The sequence below is a fragment of the Artibeus jamaicensis genome, unplaced genomic scaffold, assembly GCF_021234435.1.
Source record: "Artibeus jamaicensis isolate MK-2021 breed Jamaican fruit bat unplaced genomic scaffold, CSHL_Jam_final contig_2259, whole genome shotgun sequence".
Classification (NCBI taxonomy): Eukaryota; Metazoa; Chordata; class Mammalia; order Chiroptera; family Phyllostomidae; genus Artibeus; species Artibeus jamaicensis.
The window spans coordinates 9,054,950-9,070,550 of NW_026521468.1; the positions used below are offsets into that span (position 1 = coordinate 9,054,950).

A 15,601-nucleotide genomic window follows, 5' to 3' on the forward strand; every position below is an offset into this window, starting at 1 on the left:
TCTGCGTGTGGGGAGTTGCCTGAGTGGGTGCTGCTCTCCCAGCCAAGGCTGGCAGGTGCTCTGTGGCCCCGTGGCACCGGTGTCAGGCCCTCTCCCTGTGCTCTCCGGGCTACCACGGAGAGTGGCTGGTGAGCAGTGGGGCGGGGGGAGCGGGTCTGAATCCAGGCCCCGCCCAGCAGCCCCTTGACAGGAACGCTGGTGTCCGAGTCTGAGTCTTGGTCCTGCCGGAACACCCACGGGCCACGGCCGGGCCCACCAGAGCCTGGACTTACCAGCTCCGGTTCTGCCGGGCCTGAGGGCCGGGGCCAGTGCGGAGGCCTGTCCTTCCTCCTCAGCCCGGTGGAGGGAGGGGAGCCCGTCCACGGCCTACATACCAGTCTGATGCGGGCCCAGGCCACGGAGCTGGGCACTGCCGACGGCAGGGTGTTTCCAGGTCTCACCTGGCCTTGGCCCACAGCTGAGCAGTACGGGCTTCTGGACACACCCTGCAGTGACAGCTCACGGTACGTCCAGGTCAGGCAAGGGCACTGCTGCCCAGGCTGGCAGCTCACCTGGCCACCTAACGTGGGCCCCTCGCCTCGGGCCCAGCCTTGCTGGTTACACTCCACCCTGACACACAGCACTGGTTCTGCTTCCAGGGAGAGGTGGCAGGGGGCACGGGGTCGCTCAGACGGGCTGGGCTCTGTACTTTGCAGTAAGGATGGGCCATGTGTTTTGAGGGCAAGGAGAACAGGTACCAGGACTGAAGTCTTATTTTTAAATCAAAATGCAAAGTGTATCTGTAAACCAAGAAAGGAGAAAATGAACATGAAAGGAACAAAGATCCAGAACCTGCTAACGTGTGTGGGGGGGTGCCCAGCGACAGGGGTCCTCAACTGCAGGGTCCCTGTGAGGATGCGAGTCACAGATGTGTCCTGCTGAGACCTGAGCTCAGACCACTGCGTGCGAAGTCCAGAGTGCTGGGCATCACACCACAGAGCCTCCACTGTCCAGGTCACTGCCAGGCCTTGGCCACAGCGAGAGAGGGAGAGGACCAACGGGAGAGAAGGGGACAAAGTGAAGAGGAAACAGAAGGGGGAGAGGCCACAGAGGAAGCCGCTGATGTGTCTGTGAAACTGTTGCCAATTCAAGTTCCAGCAACTGTCACTGTGAAGTGGGGTGAGGCAGGGGGCAGGGGACAGAAGGCAAACAGGTCACTGGATTCAGAGTGCTAACCGTTGCACCATGGGACCAGCGAGTGTGAACCGCACGTTTTAACAGGCACGGGGACAGGAGTGGGAGGGGATGAAAGAGGTGGTTTTGCAGCAGAGGACAGTGGGGTCCCCGCCCTGTGGGTCAGGGTGCAGCATGCCCAGCACAGCTGCACGTCACCCTGCTGGGCGCGTGTGGGGTCGACTCGGGTGGACGGCGACAGGCCAGGCGCCCTGCCCGGTGTGCAGCCTGGGTGGGGCTCTGGGTTGGCGTGCTCCCACAGCGGCTGCCTCTGAACAAAAGCTTCACACTCTAAGTGTTAAGAAACCATGTGTTTCAGGCTTTTAACGTGAAAAACTGCACTTTCAAAAAGAAACTGTTTCCCCAAGAATATTCTGGATATAAATCCTTTGAGGGAAAAAAATGTTTGAATTTCTGTTGCGCCTTTTTGTCCATACAGCGTCCCTAGAACTTGGTGCTGCAGACGGCAGGGTCTGCCTCTCTCACACCAACAGATGCACCAGGAGGAGGAAGCAGAGAGAAACTTCCGGGGTCTAACTGTTAGGACCAGCCCACACACTCGGAGGACACAACCACAAGGAACTGAATGAGCTGCATTCACAAGCAGGGTCAGAGCACGGAGCGGTCAGGACCCCGCAGTGCCTGGACCCTGTGGCATCTGAAGCTGATGGTGCGGGCACCACCAGGAGCTGGGGCCTCCCACAGTGGTGCGGGGGACCCCGGCCAGGCACCACAGTGCTGAGACAGCCCGTGCTCCTCCCCTCCACTGCTCCGCTCCTTGCCAGTGCCTCCACTGCAGGCAGCCGCTCAGCTCTTTTGCCCTTGGGCTTCCTGTTAGTTTCAGGGAAGAGAAAGGGAGAGGTGGGTCTGGAGGGCAAACAGGGGACACACAGAGACAACTCTAACCCCAGGTGCACAACCGTCAAGGGTGTGGAGGGGCGGAGAGAGCGAGGGTGGACCTGAAGTGGAGGCCTGGGCACAGCCAGCTGGGCATGGTGGGACTCCTGAAATGCACCCCGGGGCTGTACTGTGGCCTGACTCCCCCTGACAGGGGCAAAGGATGCTGTCTGGGGAACCCAGGCTCAGTCACGCAGCCCTACCCAGGCAAGAAGGTGGCCCCAGGGAGAAGGCAGTGGGAGCCATGCAATTTGCACATTTCACTCATGCCCCCGTGAGGGGGATGCAATAAAAGCAAGCTGGACAGTCAGTGTCAAAGAGCTTGGCCAGTGAGGCATATGACACACACCTCACAGTGGCCAGAACTTGAGATTCACAACCTGTGTGCAAGCACATCACACACATATCTCCAGTGTGAGAAGGTTCACTCACACACAAAGTAGCCAACAGAGGCTGGGCGAACCCTCTCTCCTGCGGCCCTCCTGATGCGGGCTTAGCCCTCGGAGTGAAATGGGGCAAAGTGGCCACAGGCACAGGAAAGGAGGCTGGGCCCAGGCTGGACCCCACAGACTCCTTTTCCCACCAAGGCAGCCCTGGCTGTGAGTCCTGCTTACCCCTTTCCGTGGCTAACAGTGACCCCCAATTCTGGTTGCGGGGAGAGGGTACCAGGAGCCTGATGGCCCACCGATCCTCTCTGCGGGCAGCCCGCGAGGCCAGCCCTGGCCTCATTTGCCGTCTTCATGACCCTCAGTCAGCGCCGCAAACGCACCAGCGCCACGGGCGGAAGCGCGTGCTGCGTATCCAGCATGGCAGCAGGCCTTGGGCCTCTGCTGGGGAAGCTGCGTTTCCTCCCAGGCCCTCACCCTCGGGGGCCGCTGCCCCGGGAAGGCGAACCGAAGCCTGCTCCCCAGGACGGGCCTAGAGGCTTCGCCTAGGTCGGCGAAGGCGTGGAGCGAAGAGCCTCCTCCTGCTTCGCACAGCTGCTGCCAAGGGTAGGAGGAGACGCCCCGACCCTCAGCTCCAGGCCCGTCAGACTCGCAGACAGGGGCCGTTTTAGCCCCCAGCACCCCCGCGCCTCCGTTCGGGCGGAGGCACAACGCCCCCCACCCCCACCCGGCGCGCCCCGAATAAAGCGGGCGGTGTGATGGGCGCAAGGGCCTCTCCCTCCCTCCCTCAAGACCGAGTGAGCGGATCTACACGTGCGAGGCGCCCGCTGGGGTCGAGGGTCACTAGCTCCCGCGTCCGTCCCTATCCCGACACCGGTGAGCTGCCATCAGGTCCGCTGGCTGTGGCGCGCATTTCTGCGCATGCGCAGCTACACGGGCGGGCGCGGAGAGCGAGTGGGCGTGTTCGCCGGAAGGACCGGGTTAGTTTGGGGCTGGGGCCGCCTGTGGGTGTCCACGGACCGTGGGCCTTGCTGGTTTACACCCAGACCAGCAGGCCCGTGTACCCGCTGTGCCCTCGCCTGCCCCGCCCTCCTCAGATGCGGGTCCGGGTGCCCAGATGCCCAGGAGCCGGGGCTCCAATGTCCTCTCCGAGTTGGGTCCTGCCCCCCATCCCCGGCCCCACGCCCACCGTCCATCTCAGTGCGGCTTGGAGCCCACTTTTTAAGAGAAAATACAGAATTAGATACGAAGGTGAATGTTGATTAGACTAAGAAAAGTAATAAACGATTTCTACTGAACAGATCAAGGCCACATGCTTCATACTATTAATAAAATATTTCAAAAAAAAAAAAAAAAAAGCCCTGGCTGGTGTAGCTCAGTGGATTGAGCGCGGGCCTGCGAACCAAAGGTTTGGGGATGAATTCCAAGTCAGGGCACAGTGCCTGGGTTGCAGGCCAGCTCCCAGCGGGGGACCCATGAGGGGCAACCATACATAGATATTTCTCTCCTTCTCTTCCTCTCTAAAGATAAATAAAATCTTAAAAAATATAAAAAAACAATATTTCATTCATCAACTGCCAGGCACACCTCTGATATCTTTTTCCTAATTTTGGGGACGCAGACTTTGATATGGCAATGACTTGGTAGAACTTTTTATAATGCCAACAGGGAAATAATTCAGTCTTTGCAGGGCTGATCAAATTTTGATTTTTACTAATACTTTAGAGAAGTCCGGCAGCTTGGCAATCTGTTAGGACTGCTATCAGGGTTGGCCAAACCACTCCTGTAAGAGCTAAAGGGTTTCAGGTGCTTCAGGTGTCTGGCCACGGTGGCCTCGGAGCTTCCCCCACAGTCGTGGCCGCCTTTCGGGTCAGTTCCGGGGACCGCGGGAGCCGCTCTCTGTGCCTGCGATTCAATCGCCGCCCGGCCCCCCCCCGCCGTTGTGTTGCCCTTTGTGCAGGAGCTGGTGTGTGTTCATAGCATGTTTGTGTCCAGGTGTCCGTGTCACATGCTCCATGGTGACTTCACAACTTGCCAGGGTCCTAAAGATACTGATCAGAATGTCTGTCTGCTGTGAGTGACATCGTCTTGTCGGAAACTGAATATAAGCAAAACAATACAGGCAACCTTTACTCTTGGACTAGGCTGATCAGCCTCATCTGGCAGTTTCCCTGTTAAAAAAACAAATTTCTTTCAAAATGTTTTGAGAAGCACCCCATGAGCCCATTCTGTGTTCTCCTTGATTCCTTTGTGGCCTGGGACCACAATTTTGAACTAGTGAATTTTTCGCTAAAGACTGTTGCGGGGACTGTCACCCATGGGAATGGACGTGGTGAAGCCTCAGTGGTCGAGGACGTCCACAGACGTCAAAGCCCAGGGCCCGGCCCCACGGTGCGCCCTGCGGTTCCACCGTCTTCCTTCTGCTTTCTTGCATCCTGTTTAGGAGTGTCCTGATTCTCTTCATACAACCCACCTCTGTGTTGTTATTTTCATTGGCCGTATTTTCTTTGCAATCACGATTCATTTCCTTCATTATTTTGACCATAACTGGTTTTAGTTCCCTTCTGATCTTCTTTTGATATTTTGAAGTTTCTACCAGCCATCTTCTTTCCATTTTCTTTTCTTCCAGTAAGATATTTCCTGTCAGTAATGTTTGAATTTTGGTGTAATCAATCATTAAAAAAAAAAAAGGTGTGCACAGTGTGACTTTGGGGCAGACACAAGTGCAACTCAAATGCACTTTAAAGTGGCCTCTGTGCAGTGTCTGGGCAAGAACACAACCACACACCCCAGGCACTGGCCTACTGGCGAGTGTGCGAAGGAACATTGTCACTAAAACACACTTTTTTCCAGGCCCTGGTGCTGTGTCATTACCAAATCCAGTGGCATTTCTCCAGAAAATTCCAGACTTTGTCCGGATAAGGTCCTTCAGATGCACCAAGACTCGATCTGAAATGTTGGCCGCAAAGACTCGACCTTGAGTGTGGGCTCATCAGTGGTGCTGCTGCAGGGGTGTGGCCTGCATGCATGTTCTGAGAGACACTTCCATGGGACAGGTGGTGGCAGTGGGGTCGGTGGCCCCCCGTGAATGCCCCCATCTGACCGACCCTGGAGGGACAGCCCCTCTCTCAGCTGGGACGTCCGCTGTAGGGATGTCTTCAGCTGCAGCCCGCCTGGCAATTGGCAGATTCAGAGTTCTTCATCCCTGCAGTTTAGTTTTCTCTTTACTCCTGGTGTGCAGCCCTCACCCCCTGGGTGTGGCCTTCTGGTGTCTCAACCGGTTGTCTGGGTTGCGCCAGGACCATCCCTTGGCCCCAGCGTGTCCCCGTGTAAGAGACCTCTGCCCTCTGACACAGCTCTCTCATGACACCTGACACCAGAGAGGTCAACCATCAGGGTCAGGTCGCTGTCACAGAACTTCCTCTAGTTCTGATTACTTATGTGTTTGCATTTAGGAAAGAATAGGGATAATACTGACCTTGCACCTGCCTCATCACTGGATACAGGAACTAACTGCCAACAGGGAAAATACAAAGCCCCTGACATTGAGAGATAAATCTCCAGTATAATTCAGTGTTTTAGTCTCAATCAAAACTTGCATATATTTGTGTTGCCTTGATCAATTATGTGTTAATAGTAGTTGTAATGCTAATTCAATGGAAGGGAAATGTTTTTAACATGAGACTTATGTCCACAGGAAACTGCAAATTAAATCTCTCTCTCCCTCTCTACAGGGATACATAATAGTCATCAATAAATTATGTTCAACCACACCTGACTGGCTGGTGTGGCTCAGTGGACTGAATGCTAGCCTGTGAACAGAAAGGTCACCGGTTTGATTCCCAGTCAGGGCACCTGCCTGGGTTGCAGGCCGGGTCCCCACTTGGGGAGAGCAAGGGGCAACCAATGGATGTATCTCTCCCTGTTTTTATCATTCCTTTCCCCTGTCTCTCTCTAAAAATAAATAAATAAATGAAGTTCAAGCATAATACTGTATATAGAAGGAAATCGGGGGGAATTTGAATGGAAATGAGTTCAGGGGAAAAGGATTTCATGGAACTCCTGGATGTTAACCATGAGATTGTCTGTGTGGTTATAAGGCGTGTGGCCGTGGGTTTCAAATCCCAGTGGCTGCAGCGGATTCATTTAAGGAGTGATGTCATGCTTTTATTTTAAAAGTCGGTATTTATAATGTTTGGGAAATTAAATCCATTGAAAAATTTAAACATGGGGGAAACTTTTGCTATTATCGTATAGGGGGTGGGACTTACACGTGTTCATAATACTGGTTTATTGGGCAGTTATGCAAAATGCTTTGCGGACGGTGGGTGCAGCTCCCCTTTTCTGAAGCCTAAGTGGTTACAGGCAACACAAACAGTTTCGCTCCTTTCAGTTTTGTCCTCCACAGCCAACAGGTTCTTCTTTCAAAAAGTTCAATGAGATGGTGCTACTTCTTGCTTGCACTGACCAGCAGATTCCCATTTCAGTAAATGCAGAGGGGGGCACGCAGGAAGCTCTGGGGCCCTCGGCCTGTTCAGTGCTGCCCTGTCCTCGCTCACCGGCCTTCCCCTCGGGCACTCGGGACGAGCACATCCTGCCTCGGGGCCAGTGTCCTTGCTGTTGGCCCAGGTGTCACTGTGCCTCCTCCTCTGCTGGCCTTCCTCCGTGTCTGGCCCCTTCGCCCTACCTTGCAGCTGCGTATGTATTCCCACACGTGCTCTGGGTCCTCCAGCCAGTTAAGCCCCTGGGGCGGGCACCTGGATCAGGCTCCCGGCCCTTGTCCTGCACATGTCCAGAACCTACCAGATGCACAGTGCTCATGGCCTGGATGAAACAGCCCACCTTTGTGAAACTCAGGTCTGGGGTCTCTTTCACCTATCTGTCTGCAGCTCCCTGGCGGGAAGGGCCCCAACGCACCTCCCTCCCTCCCAAGCCTCTGCTGGGGCTGTTTTTCCCTCAGTGACCACAGGCCATGGGCTGGCTTCCTCTTGGTCTCCCTTTACACATGGTGACTCCACACGGACGGGATGTGGCTGCCCGGTTTACTCACGGCTGTGCGTCCCCCCGGCCTGTGCCTGGCACACAGCGGACGCTTGCTGTGGACTCAGCATGGACAGGATGTGGAATGCAAGCCCTGCCTCTGCTCTGCAGCCTCTGATTGTTCTGGCCCTCGGTGCCTCCTCTGCTTCTACGAACTGTGAGGTGCTGGCCACCTCTACCTGCCTAGGGCCTGGGCACTGCCATCTTGCTATCCAGGCACCTGTGTCTGCAGGAGGAATATGCCTGAGGTACGTGAGTGCAGTGCCACAAGCTCATCCTCTTTATGTCTGTAGGCCTGGGTGCTCTGCCGGTGGCAGGTACTCTATGTTGATGAAACCCATCCAAAGTCGGGGACCATTTCCAGGAGCCTCCTGTAGGTTTGTGAAAGGCAGACAACACATCCTCTGAACACCAACACGCTTATCTCAACGAAGCTGCTGGCAGCTGGCAGAGTGGTGCGTGTCCTGTGCAGTGAGCACTCAGCCCAAAGCAGGGGCACAGAGCACCGGGAGGCAGGCACCTGGGACAGCAAAGTCCACACTGCCTTTGTCAACAGTGACTTGGAAACATTTGTTATGCTGAACCCTATGCTCTTGCTTTCGATCAACTGTGTGTTGGGGTTTTTAATTATTTTTTGAAAGATTTTATTTTATTTATTTATTTTTAGAGAGGCAGGGAGGGAGGTAGAAAGAAAGGGAGAAGTATCGGTGGGGTGCAACTGTCATCTCCAGCTTTGCGGGACGATAGCAGCCCAGTGAGCCACACCGGTCAGAGCTGGATATTGTTTTTAAACCACAGGTTTCCCCACTTGTCACTTCCACACCTGTCTCAGCACCACCTAAAACCTCTCCCACATACAAATGAGTATTTGACGAAACTAATGTCCTGTCTAGGACATTCTGCAGTACTATGGTTCAAAGCAGTTTGATCTCTTAGGGATTTGTAGTGTGACTGCAAACACATTTATAGCAAATAAAACATGCAAATGTTATATTCAGAGGGACCCATTAATTTCCACTTCCTTTAGGAGGTATTTTTACACACAAAAACGAATTAAAAAACAAAAACAAAAAACAGACAGGCCTCCCTAGCTGGGTCTGTCTTGGGCCTCTGTTCAGATCTTGCCGGGAATGTTTACTTTCTCCTGCTCAGGTTAAGCCCAGCTACCTTGCACGTCCTTCCACTTACACTGACCTCCTTCTGCACTCAAATTATATCTTTCTGTTCTACTTGTTCTTCATGATTAATCAGCAAACAGTGGAGCACCTCGATGACAGCTAGCATTGTTGATAGGGACTAGCTCCTCGTGGGGACCTCAGGGCCCACGTGCCTCCTCCAGCAGGGGCTGAGAGGTGCGATTTACCGTGGTTCAGATTTTGCGCAGACGCACCTGGCGCTCACGCTGCTTTTCCTGGGACTGACATTCCCTGCGCTTCATCGTCCCTGTTTAGGTCGCCGAAGGGTGTCCCTGATCCTGTACAGGCACCACTCCTTAAGGAGCGTGCGTTGTGCACGAATGGTCCCCGTTGTGCAAGAAGGGCGCCCGACCTGCCGTGCGTGCTGCGCTGCGGTCCGGAGCGTGGCCAAGGCGCCCACGCGCGTATACAGGGTTTTCACTGATCACGAAACATCCAGACCTTGACATTCTCGATGTCCAGGGCGTCTGCTAATTATCTTAACTGGGATGAAAAGTGACAACGTGGAATCTGTCGGTGTTGGATGGTTCACGACAGTCTCTTTCCCGCTGCTTGAGGCTCTGCGGTGACAGCAGAGGCCCAGCGCGCGGCAGCCCGCGGGCGTTTGCGGGCTCGGCGGAGCCGCCAGCCTCAGAGCAGGTGCCCCGGTCCCGCCGCCTGCGGCGACCTTGATCCGCCGCCGTCACCGCCGCAGCGCCGGGCCGCGCGCTGCTCCTTGGCTCCGCAGCCAGCTTTACTCCGCGCCGGGATTTCCGGGCCGCCGGAGCCGCGCCTGCGTCGGGCGTCGCGGCCGGACGTGCGGGCGCCGGGCTGGCGCGCCTCCCCATTAGCGGGCCGCGGTAGCCCCACTGCTGTGCGTCGCCCCGATAGGCGGGCGCGGCCGTCGGTCAGCGGCCCGGCGCCGCTCGAGCGCGCCGCGCGTGTCCCGCCCCTCGCCGCCGCTCGTCGCTCGCCGGCCGGCGGCCTCGCTGGGCCTCAGCTCCGTGGCGGCGGCGGCGGAAAGGCCGGCCCGCGCAGGCCCATGGCGGCGGCCGCGGCGCTCCCGGGCGCGGGCGGGCCTCCCGCGGGCGGCGGGGCCGGCGGCGGCGGCGGGGCCGGCGGCGGGTCGCCGCCGGGCGGCTGGGCCGTGGCGCGCCTCGAGGGCCGCGAGTTCGAGTACCTGATGAAGAAGCGCTCGGTGACCATCGGCCGCAACTCGTCGCAGGGCTCGGTGGACGTGAGCATGGGCCACTCGAGCTTCATCTCGCGACGCCACCTGGAGATCTTCACGCCCCCGGGCGGCGGCCATGGCGGGGCGGCCCCGGAGCCCTCGGCCCAGCCCGGGCCCGACTCCGGCGGCGACTTCTACTTGCGCTGCCTCGGCAAGAACGGCGTGTTCGTGGACGGCGTGTTCCAGAGGCGCGGGGCGCCGCCGCTGCAGCTGCCGCGCGTGTGAGTGGGGCCGGGACCGGACTCAGACCCGCGACTCGGGCCTTGGCCCTGCCTGCAAGGGGGGTCCAGCCAGGACCCCGACCCCCGATCCCATCCGTCCTACCCACACCCGGGATCTGCACCCCTGCTCCGGGCCGCGTCCTCTGACTTGCGGCCCGACCCACAACCATTACCCGGTCGCATCACGATGCACCACCCCGGTCTGTTCTGCCCGGTTCCTGTCCCGGACGGGGCCTCCCGGGGCTGGGGCCTGGGTGCCACGCGCGCGGGTCCAAGGCTTCCGGCCCCTCTGCTGGTCCTGGGCGTTCGTGCACGTTTTTGTCTCCTGCCGGCGTGCAGGGGGAGGCCTGGACCGGGACGCTCCCAGGGCTGGTGGGGCGCCGGCGCGCGGACGAGATCGGCGCGTCCGTCCATCCCGCCGGTTTTCCTCGCTGATCGAGCAGCGGGTCCGGTGTTTAAGCTGTAGGGACACCTTCTCTGCAGTCGTACTTTCCGTACCCTAAAAGGGAGAAATCTTTCAAGCGTGATGAACCTCAAAATCTTGGGAGGACTGGCTACTTTTAACAGAACTTTAAAAAAGTCTGGCGGTGGTTCAGCCCTTAGGGTTGGGCGGTTGAGCACGTTAGCTCAGTGCGGCCAGGAGCTGTCCTCGGGGCCGCGCTGGTGTGTCCAACAGCCCAAGGGGCTCCCCACCCAGGACGCCGGCGATGTCCCAGCAGACGATGCTGTATCTTTTCTATGAGGGTTTTAAAGAAACTTTTCATTCCTATTCAGCCGAAATCGTGTGCGTGCATGTGCTGGACATGGCAACAGCTTGGCCTCTGGGGCACAGGCGGGGAGGGGACTCCGGGGTCCGGACACGGGGGAGCAGACCTGGACCCGGGCCGTTCCCCACCGCCTGTACCCACCTTCCGAAGCTTTTGGTGTAGGTGCCATGCAGGCCAGTGGAGCAGACTGGGAAGACAGCTGGTACTAACCAAATGCAGACAAACTTAGAACTCTTTTTCCTGAGATTAAACTCAGTTTTACGTTGCATGCCCTCTTGCTGTAAAGAAAAGATGGAACTCTGTAAGTGTAAAAGCATGTGTGCTGCAGGCCACACGCAAAAGCCGGAGTATTACTTGTTTCCCACGGGCGCCAGGCGGGCGGTCGCCCGAGGAAAGGACGGCCCGGCTCGCCAAGGGTTTTGTTCCAATTCTGTGTTAAGATGAATTTGCATTTTTGGGTAGTTTTAAAAACTCACTACAGAGCATTTAGAAAAGTGCAGGAGCAGTTTAGGCTTAAAGTGTGGTTCCGCACTTGTTTTTGAAGATGTCACTTGCTTACTTGCAAGGGAAGCGATGGGAGGGCGAAAGTCGTTGATGTGAAACACCAGTCTGTTGCCTCCCGTTCTTGCCCCAGCCAGGAACCCAAGTGGAGACCTTTAGCTTCGGGAGGACACCCAGCTCACTGAGCCTCACTGGTCAGGGCCGGCTCGTCATTTATTAAAACACTGAATGTGCTGGTGTGGGGGCAGTAGAGACGGATGGGGACATGGCCCTGTAGTTGCTGTCACAAGTATTTCAAACGGTCTGGCGGGGCCTGGGCACGGCGCCTGCTCCACGGTGCTTGGTGGGCTCTGTGCCCAGTGTGGGCCGCAGCGTGTGCAGGCGTGTGGGGAGGGGTGTGGGGGGGTGTCAGGGCCAGCGCTTTTCCAGAAAACAAGTGGTTTCCACAAATCCTTGATGTTGGGCCAAGTATGCAAGGCTGAGTGCACAGAAATGCAGCTTCTTCTGCCCAGGAGCACCTGCACTGGCTGGACGCGCAGGAGGCGTTGGGAATGGGGGCTCTGTGCTGCGGACTCGGTGGGAGAGCCCTGGGCCACCCTGCAGGTGAAGGTGGCCTTGCAGGCAGGTCTGGGCTGGCAGCTAGCACGGGAGGAGCTGAAATTGGGGCTGGAAGGGCCGTTGGGGCGAATTGTGGGGCATGAGGTTCACGTGGACCTGGGGGGGCATTTTCATGTGCTCAGTGAGCGAGTGGAGGACGTCCCCTCTGAGGACAGGGCCCTCCTGGTCTCTGCACCTGGTCTGGAGCCCGGGGGAGCAGTAAGGATTGGTTGGGGACTAACGTTGGGTGTGTTGTTGCTTTTGTTGCCATGGTAGCAAACAAAGCATAATTTATAAATAAAAATAAGCAATTCGTTAACAGTTGTTTCTGCTTTGAAATGCCCAGTGGACTCAACAATAGCTTTGGTCAGCGAGGTCTTGGCAATATCTGATAGCCAGACATGAGTGGAGCAGGTCGGACTCACTACTGCCCCGGACGCTGAACATGCAGAATGGCTGCTGCATGTGTTTGGGGGGGCTGTCCTGAGGCCGAGTGACCCCTGCTGCCTGGCTTGTGCAGCGTGTCGGAACTTGCAGGTGCAGTTGGGTGGTGGCGTGTGGGAAGGCTTTCTCGTTGGGTCAGAGACGGCATCCTCTCGGGTAGGGGCTTCTGGAGCTTTCCTGTGGCGGCTCCATCCTGGGAACGCACAGTGGCTGGGTCTGGCCCCAGAATGGGGACAGGCAGAACAGAGGAGGCCAGCCGCCCCTGGAGAGGCACGGGCAGCAGTGTGCGCACCAGGAGGCTGGGAGGACGAGAAAGGAGCCATGTGGGGTGGGGTGGTGAGGAGGGCGGAGGCGACATTAGGGTTGGAAGCAGGGGAAACCCTGTGGATCACCATCACCAGGGTAAAGCGGCTGAAAGAACCACTGGGGAGTGCAGGGGGCTGAGGAGGGGACACAGATGTGGTGCGAGGGAGGACCGATTTCCCAGTAGAGGACGGTCAAATGGGGTTTCTCATTTGAAGACCTGGGCAGGGCCCCCAGTGGCAGAGCCACGGGCCAGGCAGAGCTGCAGGCCAGGGCGCAGGGCGGCCACCCCTGGGCCTGAGCAGGGGCGATGGGCTGGTGCCGAGGTGCTTTGCTCTGGGAAAAGCTGCAGTATGCGCTCGCTCGGCAGGCGGGCAGCTTTTTATCACTGACTTGTAGACACTGGGGGGCATGGTGCAGCTGTTGTAGCACGATCGTCACTGCACTAAGTTACAGTGACTCCGTGAGCAGCCCCCTTCGTTGAGTGTTCACTGGCTTGTCCGGGGGCAAAACTCAGTTTGGTCATTTTCACGTTGGCTCAATGAGTAGTTCAAGGTGGTGTAGATGTGACATATTTTGGATCTCTAACGCATTTTGAAAAACAATCCTACATAGTGGGACTTGCCACCCCCAGGGGTATCGAGTGCCGTGGGGCTGTCTCCGAGGCGGTGAGGAGGGGCCGGGCAGACTGGGGCCCAAAAGCCCGCCCTGCTGCTTAGCCCGCCCAGGGGTGCGTCCCCTGGTCGGCAGCACGGGGGCAGCGGTCTGACTCTGTGGGATACGGTCAGCACCTGCCAGTGACGTCGGGGCCTTGGGTGTTTGTCCATCCCAGTGTCCTGGTGTGGGGGGCTCCCAAGGGCCCACTGTGACAGACATATGACGTGAGGCTGCAAATGGCTGCGGGCTGCCCTCTGGGATGTGCTCACAGCTCCACGTGCACACGCGGGTGGATCGGCCCAGAGCGAAGCTCCCTCAGCTGGGAGAGGCGCCGCTCCCCGCCAGGACCTGGGGGTGAAGGCGGTGTGGAGAGGTCCGCCTAGGTGGCCCAGGGCCCCATCCCACCCGCCTGCCCGCCTCCCACTCTGCTGCTACCGGGGGAGGACGCGCGCTCAGCCCGGGGCCGGATCCTATGGGAGGGCGTGGGCTCGAGGGCGCTGTCGCTTGTGTGTGGAACTTGGCAGCTGGCGCATATTGTTTTTGTCTCTTCAACGGCTTTTTGGTTGAAGTGGAACGAAGCACATAGACTTAGACTTTGGAAACTCCGGCCAAGGTTTCTTTTTGAGGGGCAGCGAAGACCTGGAGCTGGGCTCCCCTGCTGGCCCATTCGTCTTCCCACCCAGCTTTTTCCGGGTGCGCCTCCCTGGAGGGGAGGGCACAGGGCCATCATCGCTTGCCTGCTGACCGCTGATCTAGACATTACTGTTGTGGGGACGGTCTCCTGAGCCGATCGCCTAGTGACCGGGTTCCAGTCAGGCGTGGCTCCTGCTCTGTTCCCAGCCCCTAAGGCATCAGCAGGCCCGGCCCAAACCCTCGCCCAGAGCCCCGCCCTGTGCCCCGCCCTGTGTGGGGTGGGCGTGGCCAGGGCGTGGCCACTGCAGGGACGTTTTTCCCTGTGAATTGCCCCGGCTCTTGCTTTGCTGAGGAGGAAGGCATGTTGGGTTTTTCTGGAAAATGAAGAAAAGGGTTTCTCAAATAAGGAAGCTTTAAAAAAAAAAGGCTTAATTCATTTATCTTTAGAGGGGAAGGGAAGGAGAGAGGGAGAGAAATATCAATGTGTGGTTGCCTCTTGTGCATCCCCCGCTGGGAACTGGCCTGCAACCCAGGCATGTGCCTTGACTGGGAGTCGAACTACAGTTGTTTGGTTTGCAGGCCCAGGCTCAATCCACTGAGCTACACCAGCCGGGGTGAAGCTTTTAGTGAAAGCATTTATGGTTTTGGGTAGTGTCTGTCTGTCTGCCATTTTTGTGTGTCCTTATTTTCTTCCGAGCCTGGGTTTTGGAGCAGTTCATGATGTCCTGGTGACAGCGCAGTGATTCCGCTCCTGCACATCTGGTCCCCTGTCTGAGGAGGGCTTTTGAATTTTCTGCCGAGCCCGATGCACTGGGCTCGTCTGCGGCACCGGGCGCCCTTTGTGTGGCTGGAAACGAGCAGCCTCCGGAGCAGCCTCCGGGGCTCGGTGTTGCTGCTGCCGCCCCAGGACGGGGTCGTGGGGCCGTTGGTAGCACCTTCTCGGGCCTGGGTCAGTTTCTACGGCGCAGGCGGCACACCCAAGGCTTGCTGGCCGAACCTGGCCCTCCACCTGCTTTTATCCCTCCCGGCACCTTGTTTCTACCCGGTGGCAGCGCCAAGCTCCTTGCTCCTTGCCTCTACTTAAGGAGAAGTTACATTTACACAGCCCAGAAATGACATTCGGCTCTTTGGAGGCAACCACAAGGCTGCCGTGGCCCCCGGTGAAGGTGAGTTTGATGCCTCCGGTCTGGGCCCCTCTGGTGGGAGCCAGGAAGGAGCGCCGCTCAGGGTCCGCAGGGATGGCAGGCGTGGGCTCTCGCTGCGGCTTGTCATTGAGATGGGCGCCCGTGCGTCTCGCCCAGTGGAAGGCAGATCTGTAAGGTCGATGAGGGAGGAACGCAACTCTTGGTTTCCTCATCTTTCGTTTTGCTTACAGTCACCGAGCCCGTGGCCGGTGTTCACCAGGGACTCTCTGTGGAACCGTGGTTCTCTCCTGGGCACCCTCTCTCCTCCGTGTCTCTTCCTGACACTTGGCGACACCTGGGGACACATCAGGGAGGCACGACGGGGGTGGGCTGTCCCAGGGCCGCTGCTGAAG

General features: G+C 57.8%; 1 protein-coding gene across 2 annotated transcripts in view; it reads left to right on the forward strand.

Annotated features, from left to right (window-relative positions):
• The first annotated feature begins 9,682 nt into the window (after positions 1-9,682).
• The window catches only part of FOXK2 (forkhead box K2), a 28,051-nt gene continuing 22,132 nt past the window's right edge, over positions 9,683-15,601 (forward strand). Inside the window, exon 1 of one of the 2 annotated variants that reach the window (XM_053660678.1) lies at positions 9,683-10,162. In XM_053660678.1, the coding sequence (XP_053516653.1) occupies positions 9,753-10,162 (410 nt within the window). In that variant the 5' untranslated portion in view covers positions 9,683-9,752. The remainder of the gene's footprint in view (positions 10,163-15,601) is intronic. The other variant, XM_037157898.2, reaches the window with a different exon arrangement.